The sequence below is a fragment of the Nycticebus coucang genome, chromosome 2 (assembly GCF_027406575.1).
Source record: "Nycticebus coucang isolate mNycCou1 chromosome 2, mNycCou1.pri, whole genome shotgun sequence".
NCBI lineage: Eukaryota > Metazoa > Chordata > Mammalia > Primates > Lorisidae > Nycticebus > Nycticebus coucang.
This window is the reverse complement of record NC_069781.1, coordinates 146,980,748-147,001,340: the sequence shown is the minus strand read 5'-3', so window position 1 is coordinate 147,001,340 and position 20,593 is coordinate 146,980,748. Positions and strand designations below refer to the sequence as shown.

General features: G+C 42.1%; 1 protein-coding gene across 2 annotated transcripts in view; it reads right to left on the bottom strand.

Moving 5' to 3' along the window:
* LONP2 (lon peptidase 2, peroxisomal) overlaps positions 1-20,593 on the bottom strand; it is a 109,918-nt gene extending 89,325 nt beyond the window's left edge. The window contains exons 1-5 of one of the 2 annotated variants that reach the window (XM_053582108.1): positions 20,198-20,593; positions 12,205-12,439; positions 7,834-7,965; positions 5,815-5,937; positions 974-1,137 (exon numbers count right to left, since the gene is read on the bottom strand). In XM_053582108.1, the coding sequence (XP_053438083.1) occupies positions 974-1,137; positions 5,815-5,937; positions 7,834-7,965; positions 12,205-12,439; positions 20,198-20,430 (887 nt within the window). In that variant the 5' untranslated portion in view covers positions 20,431-20,593. The remainder of the gene's footprint in view (positions 1-973; positions 1,138-5,814; positions 5,938-7,833; positions 7,966-12,204; positions 12,440-20,197) is intronic. The other variant, XM_053582109.1, reaches the window with a different exon arrangement.

The following is a 20,593-nucleotide window of genomic DNA, read 5'->3' as shown; positions in this document are numbered from 1 at the left end:
AAGAGAATTGCCTAAGCCCAAGAGCTTGAGGTTGTTGTAAGCTGTGATGCCACGGCACTCTACTAAGGACAACACAGTGAGACTCTGTCTCAAAAAAAAAAAAAAAAAAAAAAAAAATGCCTTAAGAGGCAGTGCCCATAGCTCAGTGAGTAGGACGCCAGACATATACATTGAGGCTGGCAAGTTCAAGCCTGGCCTGGGCCTGCTAAACAACAATGACAACTACAACCACAAAATAGCCAGGCTTTGTGGCAGGTGCCTGTAGTCCCAGCTACTTGAGTGGCTGAGTCAAGAGAACTGCGTAAGCCTAAGGGTTTGAGGTTGCTGTGAGCTGTGACGCCATACCACTCTACAGAGGATGACATAATGAGACTCTACCTCAAAAAAAAAAAAAAAGAATAGAAAAGAAAAAGAATGCCTTAAGAGGCTGGGTGTGGTATGTCATGCCTGCAATCCTAGCACTCTGGGAGGCCAAGGCAGGAGGATAGCTTGAGCTCAGTAGTTGGAGGCCACCCTGAGCAAGAACGAGACACCATCTCTACTAAAAATAGCCAGACATCAAGCCCTAGCTGCTTGGGAGACTGAGGGAAGAGGACTGCCTCAGCCCAAGAGACAGGTTGCTGTGAGCTGTGATGATGCCACACCATTCTACTCAGGGTGGCGGAGTGAGACTATCAAAACAAACAAACAAACAAACAAAAAAGACTGCCTTAAGAATTAGATTCCAGGTGAAAACTGAAGAGGGGAAAGCATTCCACAGATTAAAGGTATAAAGGCTTGAAAGAGTTGGCAATGGAAAGGTAAGATGCACAGGGTGGTCTGTGAGCATAACGAGCCTAAGAAAAGAAGAACAGAGAATACAAAACACAGGCTTCCACGTTCAGTCTGTGATCCAAAGCAGCAGAGTCATCTTCCTTGAGCAATAACTTTCAACATTACTAAGCATAATGAGTAAGCACCTTACATAATTTACCTTTTCAGCTCTTTGACACAGACTTTGTGAGCCTGCTCTGGCATGCTGGATGTCCGTATTTTCTTCTCTAGCATGACGATGTCATCGTTATCTTCATCTTCCTCCTCATCTTCTAAAGCGCCTGGGATGTGTGTGACTCTCCTCATAGGGCGTATTGCTATAACCTGAGGTAGAAAGAGGAAGAGTAAAACCAAATGCCAAAGTAACTGAAATGCGGTACCTAGCTGCACACATGTGAAGTCATAATTGCTATAAATTGGTGCCTAATAGCATAAACATTTTTAAGGCTACACTCTACACATCTTGAAGAACCAAAGTTCAGAATGATAAAGCAATCAACCTGCATGCCTAATCTGTCATCAAGACTCCCCTACTCTGTCTTACACAAGAAGAGACCGACAGCCTATCTTCTTCAGCTTACTGTCTGGAGATGGTGCACGTGAGCAACGCAGTGATAACTGAGCAGATACCATGCCCAGACACGGGTACACACAGGGCCGCAGAGCTTCATGAGATCAACATAAGGCAGATGGTGATTTTTTGAAATATGCTTGTAATATTGCATGAGAAAATAAAAATCAAGGAACTAGTTACAAGAAGTAATTAAAACATGTAGGAATTACCTTTCTTTGAGCTACTACTATAGCCACTTTCTTTTTTCTTTTTTGGGGGGAGACAGTCTCACATTGTCATCCCCAGTAGAGTGCTATGACGTCATAGCTCACAGCAACCTCAAACTCTTGGGCTCAAGCGATTCTCTTGCCTCAGCCTCCCGAGTACCTGAGACTATAGGAGCCCTCCACAATGCCTGCCTATTTTTTTAGAGACCAGGTTTGCTCTGGCTCAGGCTGGTCTCAAACCCGTGAGTTCAGGCAATCTACCCACCTTGGCCTCCCAGAGTGCTAGGATTACAGGTGTGAGCCACTGCACCCAGCCCCTGCCACTATTTTCTCTGATATTCGTTACTCATTACCATTTGGAGACTGAATAAATTCCATTTTTCCTACATTATAAAAGTTCTCAACAGCACCTTCAACCTTTCTACCCCTGGCTCTAGCCTCTGTCTTCAATACATGAAGTTTTCTCCCTTTCACAGTATTTTCTGTTACTTGCAGTTCGTCCAGTCGACTACCACACTATTCACTTCTCTTGTGAGAGTCTGCTTCTCTGACAAGTGGCTATCACCACAACTTCATCTTCCTCATCCATTACTTTAGTAAGCCTTTGGCTTCTGTCCTCACCGGCTGAAATCGCCTCTTTCTACCCTAACAGCCATCTCCTGTGCCTATGGCGCAAGGAGTAGGGCGCCAGTCCCATATGCCGGAGGTGGTGGGTTCAAACCTAGCCCCGGCCAAAAACAAAAAATAAACAAAATTCATGAATCAACTCTGATCATTACTGAAGTAAAATAATCCACTGATATTTAATTTAAAAGCCTTCAGAATTTATTTTTCTAACCCAAGCGGTTATCTATTTAATGCATTCAAATATAAAAAATTTGAAACATAAAGCAGTAAAAAAATTATAATTTTATAAAAATAAATATTAAATATACATATTTTACTCTCATATATCATTAAATTAATAATACATATTTTTTAACAACAGAAATGTTTATTTCCAAATCCCATGCAGTTGAAGAGAATCACAACAGTGATCAAATAAGATATTTTAAAGGATAAAAAACTAAAAGTATGGCTCAGTGCCTGTGGCTCAAGCGGCTAAGACCCCAGCCACATACACCTGAGCTGGCAGGTTTGAATCCAGGCTGGGCCTCCAAACAACAATGACGGCTGCAACCAAAAAAATAGCGGGGCGTTGTAGCAGGCACCTGTAATCCCAGCTACTTGGGAGGCAGAGGCAGGAGAATCGCTTGAGCCTAGGAGTTGGAGGATGCTGTAAGCTATGATGCCATGGCACTCTACCCAAGGTGACAGCTTGAGGCTCTATCTCCAAAAACAAAACAAAACAAAAACAAACAAAAAAAAAACCTGAAAGTATTATTTTAAGTGAGATTTAAAAAATTATACCAATGATTTCACTATTGAGGCAAAAGCATTTTTATTTATTTGAGACAGTCTCACTATGTTGCTCTCAGTAGAGTGCTGTGGCGTCACAGCTCACAGCAACCTCAAACTCTTGGGCTTAAGAGATTCTCTTGCCTCAGCCTCCCAAGTAGCTGGGACTACAGGTGCCCGCCACAATGCCCAGCTGTTTTGTTGGGGTTTTTGTTATTGTTGTCATTATTGTTTAGCAGGCCCTGGCCGGGTTCAATCCCACCAGGCCGCTGCGTGCATGTGGCCAGTGCCCTAACCACTGAGCTACAGGGACTGAGCCACAAAAGCATTTTTAATGCATTTTTTTATCCTGACTGCTAAAATAGTACTTTTCTACTCTTAGAGATGACAAAGAGTCAGTTTTAGGCTAACTCCAAATATTATCTTCTGATTCCTACATTCGTGAATAACTCCTTCTTGTTTAAACATTTTCTGACATGCTTCTGAACAACTTTCTTTTTGGTGACGGTACCCTGCACTGACAGTGAGCTGCAGCTTTCTGTGGCTCCAGTGCAGCGTGTACATGGGTTTGTCTTTCTGCACACAACGACCCCTGAGCACTGACCAATGCACGTCAGAGATGCCCCACGCCTGTGTCCGTGTGGGAGCAGCAACTGTCCCAGCCCACACCCCAGCACAGTGAGCGCTACTTCTCTCTCTGTCCTTGGCCGACTTCCCTGCCTCCTCTCTTGACCCACCAGGGAAGAGTCCTTCCCTTCTGCTCATCTATTTCCTTTGGTGAAAAGACGCTGCTGTGCTGATGACCCTCAGATCACGAATTATCATCAACCCCTCACTTCAGAGTTCCAGATCTCCAGCAGGCTCAGAGGACTGCCATTTTCACATCTTGTTCACCTCAAATATCTCTTCTTGATCTTAACTCTGCCCAGAGTAAACAAACAGTTCAAGGTGAACTTCAAACAGATACCAGCATATACATAAATGCAGTGTATGATGATGGGGAGGGAAGGATCATTTAATTAGTGGTGTTGAGTCAAATCAAAAGCTATTTGAGGGAATAATATGACTAGGGTCTTCACCTTATTAATAGGACAAAATAAATAACATACGGGTTTTAAAAGTTAAATACTTTTAAAAAATCAACTAAAGGGAAACTAAAAGAAAAGAAAGTACTTACCAAACCACTGGAGGTTAGAAGACAGGAAAAGACTGAGAGTCTGACTAAATGAAAATCTAAACTTTTTAAAGTTATGCAAAAAAAGTCAGCCAAATTAAGGCTCAACACAAATTCCTCCTAGGAAATAATTTTGTGTTAGGTTCCTAATATTATACACAGTAAAAAAAAATTATACTCAAGACAATCATAATCATCATAGTTAATCATAATCATAATCATCTAAGATAATCATCACAGTTATTTACTAGTTGTTAAAATATGCAAAACATTGGGCAGTGCCTGTGGCTTAAAGAAGTAGGGCACTGGCCCCATATACGGGAGGTGGCTGGTTCAAACCCAGCCCCGACCAAAAACTGCAATAAATAAATAAATAAATAAATAAATAGGCTTGGCACCTGTGGCTCAAGGAACTAAGGCGCCAGCCACAGACACCTGAGCTGGTGGGTTTGAATCCAGCCCACGCCCGCCAACAACGACGGCTGCAACCAAACAATAGCCGGGTATTGTGGTGGGCACCTGTAGTCCCAACTACTTGGGAGGCAGAGGCAGGAAAATCGCTTGAGCCCAGGAGTTGGAGGTTGCTGTGAGCTGTGATGCCACAGCACTCTACCGAGGGCGATAGCTTGAGGCTCTGTCTCAACAAAAAAAAAAAAAAAAAAAAAAAGCAAAACATTGGAAACACCACAAAATGTTTGAAAAAAGGGAAATGGCACATAAATTGCCCCTTTGGAAGATAACCAAAACAAACAAACAAACAAAAATGAATGAGAAAAATGTTTATATGCCTTAAAAAAAAAAAAATTCAGGCCAGGTGCAGTGGTTCACACCTACCTGACACTCTAGGAGGCCAAGGCAGGTGGATCCCTTGAGTTCCAGAATTCCAGAACAGCCAAAAAAGAGCAAGACCCCACCTCTATTAAAAATAGAAAAATTAGCCAGATGTTGCGGCCCCTATAGTCCCAGCTACTTGGGAGGTTGAGGCAAGAGGATCATTTCAGCCCAAAAGTTTGAGGTTGCTATGAGCTGTGATGCCACAGCACTCTATCCAGGGCGACAGAATGAGACTCTGTCTCAAATAAAATTAAAAAAGATATATGGCTTGGTGCCTGTAGCACAGGGATTACAACCCCAGCCACATGCCCTGAGGATGGTGGGTTCGAACCCAGGCCAGGCCAGCTAAACAACACTGACAACAGCAACAAAAAAAGGTGGGGCATTGTGGCAGGCTAAGGTAAGAGAATAGCTTAAGCCCAAGAGTTTGAGGTTGCTGTGAGCTGAGGTGCCACAGCCCTCTACCAAGGGCGACATAGTGAGACTCTGTCTCTAAAACAAAAATAAATAAATAAATAAAAAACAATAAAATAAAAATACCCAGGCATGGAAAACACACCTGCATTTTATTAGCAACTTCAGCTACAAAAAAATTGACTTCTTCTTTGTTCGCTTTTTATTCCCCTCAATTCTTTTTTTTTTTTTTTTTTCAGTTTTTGGCTGGGGCCGGGTTTGAACCTACCACCTCCAGTATATGGGGCCAGCACCTTACTCCTTTGAGCCACAGGCACCGCCCAACCCTCAATTCTTTTTTTTTTTTTTATTTTTCTAGCTACAGAACATCACACCTGAAATAGAGTGAAAGAAATATTTACCCGCTTCTCATCATCCTGCTTGGGTTTTCTGGTTTTCTGGAGCAACTTCAGGCCTTCGATTTGTCTGACAAGCAGGGGTATAGTCATCTTGAACCGCTCCTCCAGGCTCACAGCATCTAAAATCTAAGGACATGTAGGTCAACTCAGACTCCCTCAGAAACACACTCCAAAGACAGGCAGGCAGCCAGAGCTATAGCTTAAGTATTGCTGAGCAAGAAAGAAAACAACAATTACTATCTATTTACAGCCATAGTATGGCTAACACAACCAAACTAACTATATTAAATCAGCAAGGTTCTTGGAGATAACTGGGTATTGTGGCGGGCGCCTGTAGTCCCAGCTGCTTGGGAGGCTAAGGCAAGAATTGCTTGGGCCCAAGAATTTGAGGTCGCTGTGAGCTGTGATGCCGTAACACTCTACCAAGGGTGACATTGTGAGACTCTGTCTCAAAAAAAAAAAAATCTTCGTTTTTTTCATGTATAAATGAAGCCAATATTGTGTTTCAAGATCAAAAAACCACACACACAGTTTCAGTTTTTGAAAAATTAAGATCTTTCTAGGAATTACTCTCTTAAAGACCAGAGGTGTCTACATGTTAGGACTAGATAAATTCTAGGTTCAAAAGAGAGAATGTTTACACACAAGCAAATAGAAACAATCAACCAACCCTGCTAAGGAATTGTCAGAGTAACTGCTGCTCTCCTTCCCTCAGTAAAACACACCTGCTGACGCCTCCACTAGGGACTCCCACACACCAGCACAGGCTGACCCGATTCTTGTATCTATAATCAACCTATTTGTATTAGTTATATTTGCTATTTTAATTGCTGGATTTATGTATTACTGATAAGAAAGAGTTGTTTCAATGAAAATTAACAAATGTTCTAGGAAGATTTAATAAAAAAAGACTCCTTAAAAATACATTAAAAATAAGTGTATAAGGAAACAAAGTTTTATAGTTTGGGCATTAAGTCAGGAAAATCTAGCATTCTATACTTGGATTATTTTTCAAGTGTCTTTAAAACTCATTTCACTTTAAAGAAATATAAACTGAAAATCATAAATAGGGCAGTGCCTGTGGCTCAGTGGGTAGGCTGCCGGCCCCATATACTTAGGGTGATGGGTTCAAACCTGGCCCTGGCCAAACTGCAACAAAAAAATAGCTGGGCATTGTGGCAGGCACCTGTAGTCCCAGCTACTTGGGAGGCTGAGGCAAGAGAATTGCCTAAGCTCAGGAGTTGGAGGTTGCTGTGAGCTGTGACACCACAGCACTCTACTGAGGGCGATAAAGTGAGACTCTGTCTCTACAAAAAAAAAAAAAAAAAAAAAATCATAAATAATGTACCACAGGTGTGACTTATATAAGAAACATCATGAACTTTCTAAGAAAGCAAAGCAGGTTAAACACAAGAGAAAGGCCACAGGGCCAGGCACAGTGGCTCACACCTGTAATCCCAGCACTCTGGGAGGCTGAGGCGGGTGGACTGCCTTAACTCAAGAGTTTCAGACCAACCTGAGCAAGAGCAAGGCCCTGTCTCTAAAAAATATAGCCAGGGGTTATGGTGGGTGCTTGTAGTCCCAACTACTCGGGAGACTGAGGCAAGAGAATCACTTAAACCCAAGAGTTTGAGGTTGTTGTGAGCCACAGCACTGTACCAAGAGTGACAAAGTGAGACTCTGTCTCAAAAAAAAGAAAGGTCATGGTTCCACATTTTCGAAGATCATAAGGCAAAGTATGTTTACACATATAAATATTTACTTTTTAATGATTCTTTTTTTAACCTTTATCATAAATTGAATAATTACTAGTATTTATGGTATAAATATAATAAAAAAGCTGCTAGTATAAACAAAAATGTAAAACACTTACTTTTGAACATCAACTTAAGTGAACAAACATTTTTCACTATTCCTTTGAGTCTCCACTATCTTTTTCTTGAAGGTCAGTTTAACTATCCCTATATAGAGCTAAATAAAAAATGATGAAGCAACATGGCATTCAGGAAAGGAACACCGTACCTGGAGCTTCTCTTTGTTGCTTGTTCGGATAATTGATGTCAAAATGTCTGGCAAAGCTTCCCTTGGAAGACTATCTAAAAGACGTCTCAATTTAGCAACTGCAGGGACAGACATATCCAACATTTCAACCAACTAGAAGGAAAAACAAGAGTCTTTTTAATGAAATCTGGCATTATTTGTGAATTACAGAGATCAGATTTCCAAACAGGTTTAATGTTTGGGTCTCAGTCTTTGTTTTTGAAAGGTCATTAATACAGTCCAGGCATTTTTTTGCAGGCCTCAGAGAAGTACTTTCAAAATGACAATCAGAATGAAAAGCAAAAATAGTACAAAAGTGGTTAATACTAATGTTTATAAAAGGTTTTGTGAATTTGTGCTATTTTATTTTTAATTTTCCTTTGAAAAAAATTCAGATGTATAGAAAACTTGCAAGAATAGTGCAGCAAACTCTTGTGTGTCCTTCTCCTACTAGACTCAGCGACTGAGCTCCCCAACGCAGCCACCTCTGCCTCCCTCTCCACACACATGCTACTATTGCTTAACACTGGGAAGTAAGCTACAGACATCATGACCCTTGTTTTTAACAAGGACATTCTCTTACATAATCATAATTGTTAGATGCTAAAAATTTAACATAGTTGATGCTATTATGATAGCCAATCAGAAGCTGAAATACTGAGTATTAGTTTGACCTTTGGATAAACCAGAATCTGAGCACTGACTGTGAATGATTTTTAAAAAACTCTTCCAGGGAAACTGTGACAGTCACTAGGGCTATTGACAAAGATTCCCCCTTTTCTTCTGAGCACAGGGTTGGACTGCTCTTTCTGATCTTGGAATGTAGGTGTGGCTGTGAGCTTTACACTGATCCATGAGACACATAAAAAGGGACAGTCCCCTCTGGGCAGGAAGACTGAAAGCCGCTGGGAGATCTGCCCTGTCTCCTCTTCCTGCCTCAGTGGAAGCACCGGTATATCTTGAAAAGAATCTCTAATCTGACTGGATCCCAGCGTGCCTCTAGTAAGAGGCACATCGCCACACAGGACTTCAGGCACAAAGTATGAACAAGAAATACACCTTTGCGGCTCAGCGCTCATGACGTCAGCCACATACAGCGAGGCTGGCATGTTCAAACCCTGCCCGGGCCAGCTAAACAACAATGACAACTGCAACAAAAAATAACCGGGCATTGTGGTGGGCTCCTATAGTCCTAGCTACTTGGGACGCTGAGGCAAAGGAATCGCTTAAGCCCAAGAGTTTGAGTTTGCTGTGAGCTGTGATGCCATAGCACTCTACTGAGGGCAACATAGTGAGACTGTCTCAAAAAAAAAAAGAAATACACCTTTGTTATGTCACTGAGATTTCAGGGTAGCTAATACAGCAAAACTTAGTTCACACTAATTCACAAATGATATAACAAATCCTCACTTAGTCAACTCAAGATTTCACGTTAGTTAACAATCAAACCACACAAACAAGACTGTAATTCGGGGCAGCACCCATAACTCAGTGAGTAGGGTGCTGGCCACATCCATTGAGGGTGACAGGTTCAAACCCAGCCTGGGCCAGCTAAAAAGCAACAATGACAATTACAACAATAAAAAAAAAATAGCCGGGCACTGTGGTGGGCACCTGTAGTCCCAGCTACTTGGGAGGCTGAGGCAAGAAAATTACTTAAGCCCAAGAGTTTGAAGTTGCTATGAGCTGTGATGCCACAGCACTCTACTAAGGGTGACAGAGTGAGATTCTGTCCCAAAAATAAATAAATAATTAATTAAAAATATATACACACATATATATAAAATTTAGGAATTAATAATTATGATGAAACTAATCAAATAAGTAGACAAGATTTGAAGACCCTTTCTACTAGGAACTCATCCTACGAAAATAAGTTAAAACCCATTACAAACATTTATTGAGTACACCAGACACAATATACTGCTCAGCACAGGATGGCTAAAGCAGGGATAAAGCTGAGTTTGGTAGGGGAAGATTACCCACACATTTCACAGTACAGTGTGCTAAGCATGGTAGTAAATGGCATGTGCCTATGAAGGCACAGAAAGGAATTCTCAGCCTACAGGAGCTAGTAAAGTGTGAATTAAATTTAAAAACTCAGAGAAGGACAAACACTCCCAGAGGAGAACAGGAAGTGGAATCACAGTATAAGAAAAAACAAGATGACGGGCGATGCCTGTGGCTCAGTGGGTGGGGCGCAAGCCCCATATACTGAAGGTGGCGGGTTCAAACCCTACCCGGGCCAAACTGCAACAAAAAAATAGCCGGGTGTTGTGGTAGGCGCCTGTAGTCCCAGCTGCTCAGGAGGCTGAGGTAAAGCCCAGGAGTTGGAGGTTGCTGTGAGCTGTGTGATGCCACGGCACTCTACCATGGGCGATAAAGTGAGACTGTCTCAAAAAACAAAAACAAAAAAAACCTGTGGCTCAAGCGGCTAAGGCGCCAGCCACATACACCTGAGCTGGCGGGTTCAAATCTAGCCCGGGCCGCCAACAATGATGGCTACAACCAAAAAAAAAAAAAATAGCCGGGTGCTGTGGCTGGTGCCTGTAATCCCAGCTACTTGGGAGGTAGAGGCAGGAGAATCGCTTGAGCCCAGGAGTTGGAAGTTGCTATGAGCTGTGATGCCACGGCACTCTACCCAGAGTGATAGCTTGAGGCTCTGTCTCAAAAAAAAAAAAAAGACGGGAAGCTCTTTTATGTTCGCACTGGCTAGTGCTATGTGTAAATGGAGTAATAACCAGAGTTGAGCAAGATAGATAAGCTAAGACAAGTCACAAAGAGTGTCCATGTTATAAACCTGGGGTTTATCCTATAGCCAGTAAAGTCTTTAACTCAAGGGAAAGGCATGCCCCCCACTTTTTAAAGAAAGACTCAGTGAACAGAAGCTGTTAAAGAAAGAAGAAACTAGGTGGTGGTATTTAGGAGGCTATTAACGAAGTCTATCAAAAAGGGCTGTAGAAGCAGAGATAGAAGGGATGAGAGAAGCATTAAATTAAAAGCAATCTTAAGGTCTAAACAGAGAAATGATAAAATTTTGATTTCCTAACTCTATAAAATGTATGAAAGTATGTAAAATTAGACATGGACATGAAAACAAAATATAAAATTGAATATGGGCCAAGACCAGAAGATGTGTGAAGGTATAAAACTTAACGGTGATTTATTTCTCTCTAAAAATTCCTTTAATGTCATCATAAAATCTTCACACATTTACAAAGTTTCTGTATATTCAAAGTGGAGAAAAGTAAAAGCAAAGCAAAGGGAGCTCTAAAGCTCCGACAGGAGGACGGAAGACCCAGGAGCACGGCTCTGGGGATGAAGGAGGCGTGTCATCTCCTCCACCTCCGTTATTCCTGAACAGTTTTCACACTTATTCTAGCTTCAAACTGTAGATATTTTCTTCAGAGTAAGTTCTTTCTTTCAGCCCCCATGGAAGTACAGCTCCTATTTTTTTTTTTTTCTATTATGTTCATCACACTAGAAGTGAGTGTCTTGAAATGCCACCTTAGGTAGGAATACCATAAGAACACTTGCCTTACACGCTTTTCAATGATCATTGGTGTTTACAACTAAGACATTTAGACATTATTTGATCCTCATAAATAGTCACTAGATTATACCAAAAGCAGAAACCCACCTCTTATTAATACACTTCTATAATAAATTTCATTTCAAAATGGGGTGGAAGAGGAGCTTTCTGTTCTATCTAGAGTTAGCAAAAAAAAAAAAAACAAAAAACCCTCAAACATAGCATTAAGAAGTCAAATATTTAATGTGCAACTAATATGTGCTTCCCTCTCAGCATCCAATGGTTTTAATCATACTTGAAATTAGCCCCCCATGGGCTTAACCTTCTACAGCAGTGGTTTTCAACCTTCCTAACGCCACAACCCTTTAATATAGCTCCTCATGTTGTGGTGACCCCAACCATAAAATTATTTTTGTCGCTACTAGCAACAGTATCGCCAAGCACAGTTGGATCTTGACTCTGAAGCAGTAAGCACATATAATCTTATGCCTAGATATTTTAGTGACAAATAGCTTCTGTGTAGTATTTTAATTTTCTGCTTTAAATATTTATGTTTAATAATTATCTGATTTGGAGACATAGGAAGTCATAAAGAAAGCTCTAGAAATATTTTTTTGGAAAAACTTGAGAAAAGGTAGGGTAATATGTGCTGGAATGATTCAGATACAACCTACACAAAAGTAAACTGGAATAAATGTATTACTTAATCATTTAAATGTACACTGCCCTAAAACTTCACCATCTAACAGACTGATCATATCCTAGTACAACAGAGGAACCGAATAAAATAGGGTCTTACGGAAAAAATAAAAGCAGCTCACCTGCACTGCATATTTGTAAAACTGCTCTGACAGTTCTCCCAGCTCCTCCCTAGTTTTGCAGGTGCTGGGAAATTCTTCAAGCCGGTCCAGCTGTTCCACTTCAGCAATGGGATATGGCTTCTCTTTTAAGACCTGTACAATCTGGAAACGGCACAGGCCTGTGATCAGCAAAGTGTAGTGGGGTTTGGGCCAGTTACTGCCCACAACCTGAACTGCCAGAGCAGCTGTTCCAATCCTGAAAACACAAAAAACAGCAGTATTACAAATATTCATGGCAGAACAGAAATGCACTTCGAAAAGTTTCTGAGAATTTTCTGAGAAATTCATTTTAAAAGCAAAGAGCATCTAAAGTTTAAAAAATAATTTCTCAGGAAGGGGGAGGTAAGAGCAGAGAGAGGGAAGGAGGGAGGGGTTGGGACCTTGGTATGTGCCACACCTTTTGGGGGCAAGACACAACTGCAAGAGGGACTTTACCTAACAAATGCAATCAGTGTAACTTGGCTTATTGTACCCCCAATGAATCCCCAACAATAAAAAAAAAGTTATATGGTGGAGGAGATGCAAATTACAATAAACTAAGAGCTTTAAAAAAATAATTTCTCAATTTAGCATTAAATATGTGATCTGTTTAGTCACTACCCTCAGCTATAAGGCAAAGCCAACCATCTAACTACCCTGTTTCCCCGAAAATAAGACAGTGTCTTATTTTAAGGTGTGCTCCCAAAGATGCGCTAGGTCTTATTTTCAGGGGACGTCTTATCTTTCCTGTAAGTAGGTCTTATTTTCGGAGGATATCTTATTTTCGGGGAAACAGGGTATAATCAGCACCTCCTTTAAAAATTAGGTAGGAATTTCTAAATATTTATATATATATTTATATACAATATTTATATTATTTAGGCATAAGAATGTTAAGAGTACCTGACAATTATATAGCTTAAATTAAATTTGCCAACTAGGAGTCAGGCAATCTTATACCAGAATAAATTATAAGTATTTAAAATGTATTTATGGCCAGGTGTGGTAGCTCACAACTGAATCCCAGCACTTGGGAGGCAGAGGTGGGTGGATTGCCTGAGCTTACAGGTTCGAGACCAGCCTGAGCCAGAGGGAGACTCCATCTCTAAAAGTAGCTGGCACTGGGGCAGATGCGTGTAGTCCCAGCTACTTGGGAGGCTGAGGCAAGAGAATTGTTTAAGCCCAAGAGTTGGAGGCTGCTGTGAGCTGTGATGCCACAGCACCCTACTGAGGGCGACAAAGTGACTCTGTCTCAAAAAGGAAAAAAAACAAAAAAAACACCACACAGCACGTGAGCTGGTCAGTGAATTTGCTTACTTCTATACACAGGAATTCTTGATTACTTCCTCATAAATTATTTCCTCTGTGGGCTGCACAGAGCCTTTGGCTTCTTCCTCCCACCTGGCTTATTTGGTCTTTGTCCATCCTTCCTTACCGTGTTTGTCATCATCATGTGTACAAGGAATAAAAATGATTTAAATAATAGCTTAGGCCAAACAATTGGGAAAGAGGGAAAAGGGGAAGAGAAAAAGCCACATACTTTAAAATGTTGAAATGAGGAGGCAGTTACCTATTACTTTGATTTTCTCCTGTTGTGGCTGCTTTGTCTCTAATCAATTGTGGGTTAATGCTATTTCCCATTTCCCAGCTCAGACTGCCTGAAAGAGTTAGCAACATCTAAATTCATTATAGACCAATTCAGACTACAATTTATTGCAGACATTCACCAAGGTTTGCGCAATACTGAAAAAGTTCAGTTCTGTTTGTATACAGAAACATGTACAGATAAGAAACTGGATTGCTGGCCTGAGGGGTTTACAAAACAGAAACCAAGGAGAAACTAAAGAGAGAGGACAAATCCAAACCTCCAGATTAAGATATAACTTTGGACTATGTCACTGATAACAGGTGATACCAAAACAATGAGATTTCACTTAAGATAAATGTTTTTGCTGTCAAAAGATGTTCCAAACTGAGTTGGATTTATATCATGCCTCTTATTCTAATGAGACAAAATAAAGGTTTTATAATTTATTTTTTGTGAGTATTGCTCTGTTACCTGGCCTAGAGTATAGTGGTGTCATCGTAGCTCACTGCAACCTCAAATTTCTGACCTCAGCCTCCCAGTAGCTGGGTGTACAAGTACACCCTACCACTCCTGGCTAAGTTTTCTACATTTTTATAGGGACAGGATCTTGCTACATTGCCCAGGCTGGTTTCCAACTCAAGCAATCCTCCCTCTTCCTCCTAAAGTGCTAGAATTATAGGTGTAAGCCACATTGCCTGGCCACATATAAAGGTTTTTAACACGTTAATTGGTTTTTACATGAAATCATTTATAATTGACTAGAATATATCCTTTTTTTTTTTTTTTTTAAGAGACAGTCTCACTTTGTCACCTCGGTAGAGTGCCATGGCATCACAGCTCAAAGCAACTTCCAGCTCTTAGGCTTAGGCTTCTCTTGCCTCAGTCTCCCAAGTAGCTGGGACTACAGGCACAGCCACAACGCCCGGCTATTTTAGAGTCGGGGGTCTCCCTCTGGCTCAGGCTGGTCTCAAAACTGTGAGCTCAGGCAATCCACCTGCTTCGGCCTCCCAAGTGCTTGGGATTACAGGCATGAGCCACCACGTCCAGCCTCTGAATTAAATTTTAAGGCAAATTTTACTCCCTCCCACCACAACGAACAATATAAATTTGTACCTATAAGAAGTATAAAAATAAATACCTATTAACATGGCTTCTAAATAACTGAGCCACTGGAAAAACACAGCTATTACTTCAAAATTTACTTCCCTTAAGAAGCTATGTACTAACACCAGCGCCTAGTCCACCCTTCAAAGCAGTTTTGGAACTCTTTCTGGAATGGTCACAGAGCTGTTGTCATACAAGTTCTGACAATTAAGTTCACAAACTCACCCTACAGAAAGTGCTACATATCTCACTGCTGAATATTGTGACAGTCAACAGGTGGCCAATAGTGACAATCAGCAATGAGGTATATAGCACTTTTTCTAGGATGAGTTCGTGAACTTAATCATCCAATGTCATATAATGTTTACATTTTAATGACACTTAATGAAAAGAAGCATTTCTACTAAACCTCTGGAAACAAAAGTTATACATTTCTGAGAAAAAGCCAATGAAATACCTTTTTAGTTCTCCTTTGGTGGCACCCTACTGTTCTTGAGTATTTGATTTCTGGTAAGATTTAGCATCATGATTAATACTAATTTAGAACAAGCAGAAGAGTTTTAGGATAGCTCCCAGGTCTACAACAGAAGAGGTTTCTATTGCTACAGAATTTTTGATTCTCACCTCTTTTGAGTTTAGGAAATGCCACCTGTAAACAGACCTTCCTTAAGAGTAACTGAAGACTTAGGAAAATCTAAGTAAGCTATCCATCATATACTTGCTAATATAAAAGATTAAACCTTAAAATTTTACTAGTACAGGGCGGTGCCTGTGGCCCAAGAGGCTAAGGTGCCAGCCACATACACCTGAGCTTGTGGGTTCAAATCCAGCCTGGCCCACTAAACAACAATGACGACTGCAACCAAAAAATAGCCAGGCACTGTGGCGGGCACCTGTAGTCCCAGCTACTTGGGAGGTGGAGGCAGGAGAATCACTTGAGCCCAGGAGTTGGAGGTTGCTGTGAGCTGTGATGCCATGGCACTCTACCCAAGCGACAGCTTGAGGCTCTGTCTCAAAAAAAAAAAAAAAATTTTCTTACTAGTACAGTGTCAGGTACTATTTCTTGAATGCCAAAGGAGTCTAATAGATACAAACAGGAGTGATGAACAGGGAAAGAATCCCAATTATGAAACTGTGCCTCTGCTGAATATGCAACACTAACATGTTAGTAGAAAGAACCCAGCGAAATCTATTGGGGCTCTGCAGATGAGGAAGCCAACAAAGACCGAAAAAACTGGCACTGTGGGGAAATGACTAAAGACTGTAAGGCTGGACGGACAATGGATGATTATCTAGAAATGCATGAAAGGTGTCTTTAAAAAAACAAAAAGAAGAAATGCATGAAAGGGTATTGTACAGGTACTGTGAAATTCTCACCCATTTTCCTTAAGAAAACAATAGGTTGCTCAGAAATCACTAAAAATACAGTTCAGTTAAGCAGAGCAATACACAGTGTCCTAAGGTAGCACAGGAGCCAAGTTCTATACTGCAGGGCAAATCGAGGCTCTTCCTATAAAAGGCTCCTGTCAGGCAACACGCCGGAACACTGACACACAGAAAGAGACTGTGCTGTTCCAAACAGCAAAGGAAGTGGCACAGGCCCTGCTCCTGTGTGTGGCAAAGAACACAGGGGAGCAAACTACTTCTGCTGCTCAATAAAGACTGGGCAGCGTCACCTGGATGGTGTAAAGGAAATAAGAGACAGAGCAGAGCCCCTCACCTTCCTTCTGGAGCACAACCACCACCTGGAAAGCAGGTAACTGGGGAAGGATAGATTTGTATTTAAAAACAGACTAATCTTGTGGGTAACTCAAAATTTGTACCATTAAAGCTTTTTTTTCTTTTTCAGTACAGAGTGGTTTGTTTTTTTTTTTGGCCGGGGCTGGGTTTGAACCCACCACCTTCCGCATATGGGGCCAGCGCCTTAATCCTTTGAGCCACAGACGCTGCCCCGTAGAGAGTGTTTAAAGGCCATATTTTAGAGGGAAAAAGACCCCGAAACCTATTACCAAAGAATATGGTACAATCTTTCCAGACTTTTAAAGCAGCAAACATTTCTAGGATTTCTAGGATGGTCTGATGGGTCCTTATAATGCTAGAATTCTATAAAGACTTTTCAATGTATGATTTCTAATTTGAACAATTAAATTTTAACATTGCTACTCATTTAAAACAAAGGTACAATATGAACAACACATTATCTGATTACTGGTGATTATTTCCAGGCAAAAGAATTTAGTTACTGTTGTCTTGAAAGGATTTACATAAGAGAAACTAAAAAATCCTCTAGATCTTGCCAGAATAACACCAATAAATAGTCAAACTTAAAATATGACTAAGCCAGGGCAGTGGTTAAAGCCTGTAGAATGAGCTATTGAGGAGGCTGAGATGAGAGAATCACTTGAGACCAGGAATTCAAGACCAGCCTGGGCATACAGCGAGATTCTTGTCATTAAAAAATAACATTAGGTGCTCGGCTCCTGTGGCTCAAGCCGCTAAGGCGCCAGCCACATACACCAGGGCTGACGGGTTCAAATCCACCCCGGGCCTGCCAAACGATAACAGCTGCAACCAAAAAAAAAAAAAAAAAAAAAAATAGCTGGGCGTTGTGACAGGCGCCTGGAGTCCCAGCTACTTTAGAGGTGGAAGCAAGAGAATGGCTTAAGCCCAGGAGTTGGAGGTTGCTGTCAGCTGGGATGCCATGGCCCTCTACCCAGGGTGACAGCTTGAGGATGTGTCTCAAAAAAATAAAATTAAAAATAAATAAATAAATAAATAAAATTAGGCTGGTACAGTGGCTCACACCTGTAATACCAACACTTTGGGAAGTGAAGGAGGACTTCCTGGAATTCAAGGTACAGCGAGGTATGATCATGCCCGTGCACTCCAGCATGGGTCATAAAATGAAAGACTCTGTCTCAAAAACAAACAAACAAAAAAAATTAAAATATGACTAACTCTTCTTTTAAAATTCACAGCATACCCATAAGTAATCAATATATAAGCATAGAAGAAATGTATTCATGAGAATTCTTGCCTCAACAATCAACTAAGTGCCACAATTATGGCAAAAATAAGCAGAAGTTCAAGGGGAGGGTTCATATGTTGGAGAACAGGAATCCAATGCAATTGATTAGAAAGTACCAAAATTTGGAAAGTGTCTAACTCCACTCAGGCAATAACCAAAGCAGATCAGATTGGAGCTAAAATATTTTCCATGCTTGAGAAAAGCAAGGCTTCTACTATGTGAATGAACATCAGGTTGTTGTGGGAATTTTTTTTGTTGTTGTTGTTTTGGGGGCGTTCTCTGTTTAAAAGAAGGGGAGACGAAAGGTACTACCCTGTTTCCCTGAAAATAAGATAGCGTCTTATTTTAAGGTGTGTTCCCAAAGATGTGCTAGGTCTTATTTTCAGGGGATGTCTTATCTTTCCTGTAAGTAGGTCTTATTTTCGAGGAAACAGGGTAGTTTCATTGGAAAATCTAAAGCTACAAACTGTCCTCAAAAAAATGTGCATAGTCACACATTTTGAGTAAAACTAAGGCATTCCTAACCATCATGAAATCCATTCAGAGTCAGGAAACTCTTAACAGTCTCAAATCAATGCAGGGGAGGGTCAGGGACATGCAAAAACAAATCATCCCTGACCTCTGACCCTCCCACCCCCACCAATTAGTATTTGACCCTTTGGTGTTTTTTTTTTGAGACAGAGTCTCACTTTGTCACCCTCCGTAGAGTGCCATGGCATCACAGCTCACAGCAACCTCCAGCTCCTGGGCTTAGGTGATTCTCTTGCCTCAGCCTCCTGAGTAGCTGGGACTACAGGCGCCCACCACAAAGCCCGGCTATTTTTGTTGTTGTTGTTGCAGTTTGGCTGGGCCAAGTTCAAACCCTACACCCTCAACATATGGGGCCGGCGCCCTACTCACTGAGCCACAGGTGCCGCCCAGTATTTGGCTGTTTTAAAAATGAAGGATAATTGCAGGGGAAGGAGCAGCTTTAAATTGGAAAAATGCTTCAAGTAGTTAAGGATAGGAGGCCGTGGCTTGAGAGGTGGGTTTGAAGGTATCTGTTGACAGCACACCAGCACTGTCCAACAAAAATATAATGCAAGCCACATATGTAATTTTAGTGGCCACATTGTAAAGTGAAAAAACAGGTAAAATCTTAGTATTTTATTTAACCTCAAGTAGTCAAAATACTACCATTCCAATATTTAATCTATATAAAATTAACAAAACATTGTTCATACTAAGCTTTCCCAAAATCTGTTGTGTATTTGCATCCTTACAGCACATTTAGGGTAACAGTCCACCCTGGTTAACCAGGGATTGACGGGCTTTCTGCGACATAGGACTTTGAATGCTAAAGCTAGGGCAGGCCTGGCAAAGCAGGACAACTGGTCACTCCACTATCTCAATTTGGATTAGTCATGTTTCAAGTACCCTACAGCACACACACTATACTGTAGCAGACAGCACAACTATCCATCAAGCATGGTGCACGCAAAGCAAATTATGCACACTAGTTAAGCTTCACAACACACCTAAGAGAGGGATGCTGTTAGTTTCCAAGTTACAGATGAAGAAAAAAACAGAGGCAGGTCAAACGTCTCACAAGTAGGGCAAGCTAGTGGTAAGCCTGGGGCCTAAGAAAAGAAATGCTGAGATATGAGAGATGGAGCACAAGTGAGAAGCTAGGAAAGTTCCAGAAAGGGAGCCAAGAGAAATGGGAGTAGGAAAGGCCCCTTTAGGAAGGGGAGCAGAAGTACGAGGAGGAGGAAAAAGGCGGCAGGGAGTGTAGAAGGCACCCAAAACTTAATGGGAGGGGTGGTGCAGTTTAGGAATGGGAAAGGAAAAGGAGGAAAGGTGTGCAGTAGAATGTCTCAGAGAACAAAAATAACAGAAAGGAGAAAGGGGGAGCCGGAAAGAGGAAGAAAAGGGAACAGAGGGAAAAGGGAAGGAAAGAAAAGGCAAAAACTATCCAGGGAGAAAGGAAGGGCCTGGAGAGTTACGAGCACTGGCCTAGGAGACAAAGACCAAGGATGGGGGTGAGGAGATAGGGAGGAGGATCAGATCAAATCATGACCGGCGGCAGGTGACTATACAGAGATTTCACCAGGTGCTAGAAACTGCTTCACGATCTCAGTAGTGATCACCGGGCAGATTGTCTTCCCCATTTTTCATGTGAGGAGCCTGAGGAGGCCGAGCCGAGCCGCAAAGGTTGCCCCGAACCGAACCTCTGCGCTCAGAAGCCGCCGGGGCCCGGGGGCTGCCCGGCCTACCTGTGCAGCGGCGGCAGGTCCTGAGCGTCGCTGGCCGGGTCGGGCGTGTTGGGGATGACGCCCAGGATGGTGCTCTGCAGCGACGTGCCCTTGAGCAGGCGGCTCCGCACCAGCTGAAGGTTGCGGGCCGAGTCCACGCTGGTGCGCATGGTGGAGCCGGGCAGCAGCACGCCCTCGTGGGTGAGCAGCAGCGGGAGGCGGCTGGGGATCTGTATGGGGCTCACCGACGACATGGCGACGCCCTTCGCGCTGGGGGCTGTCAGAAGGAGACAGACAGACGGCGTCGCGCGGCCTCCCCGGCCACCGCGGCCGCCACCAGACCTCACGGCCGCTCGCGCACCGCGCTTCCGGCCGGCGGTACGGTCCGCCCGCAGGCTCAAACGCCCCGGCTTCGCG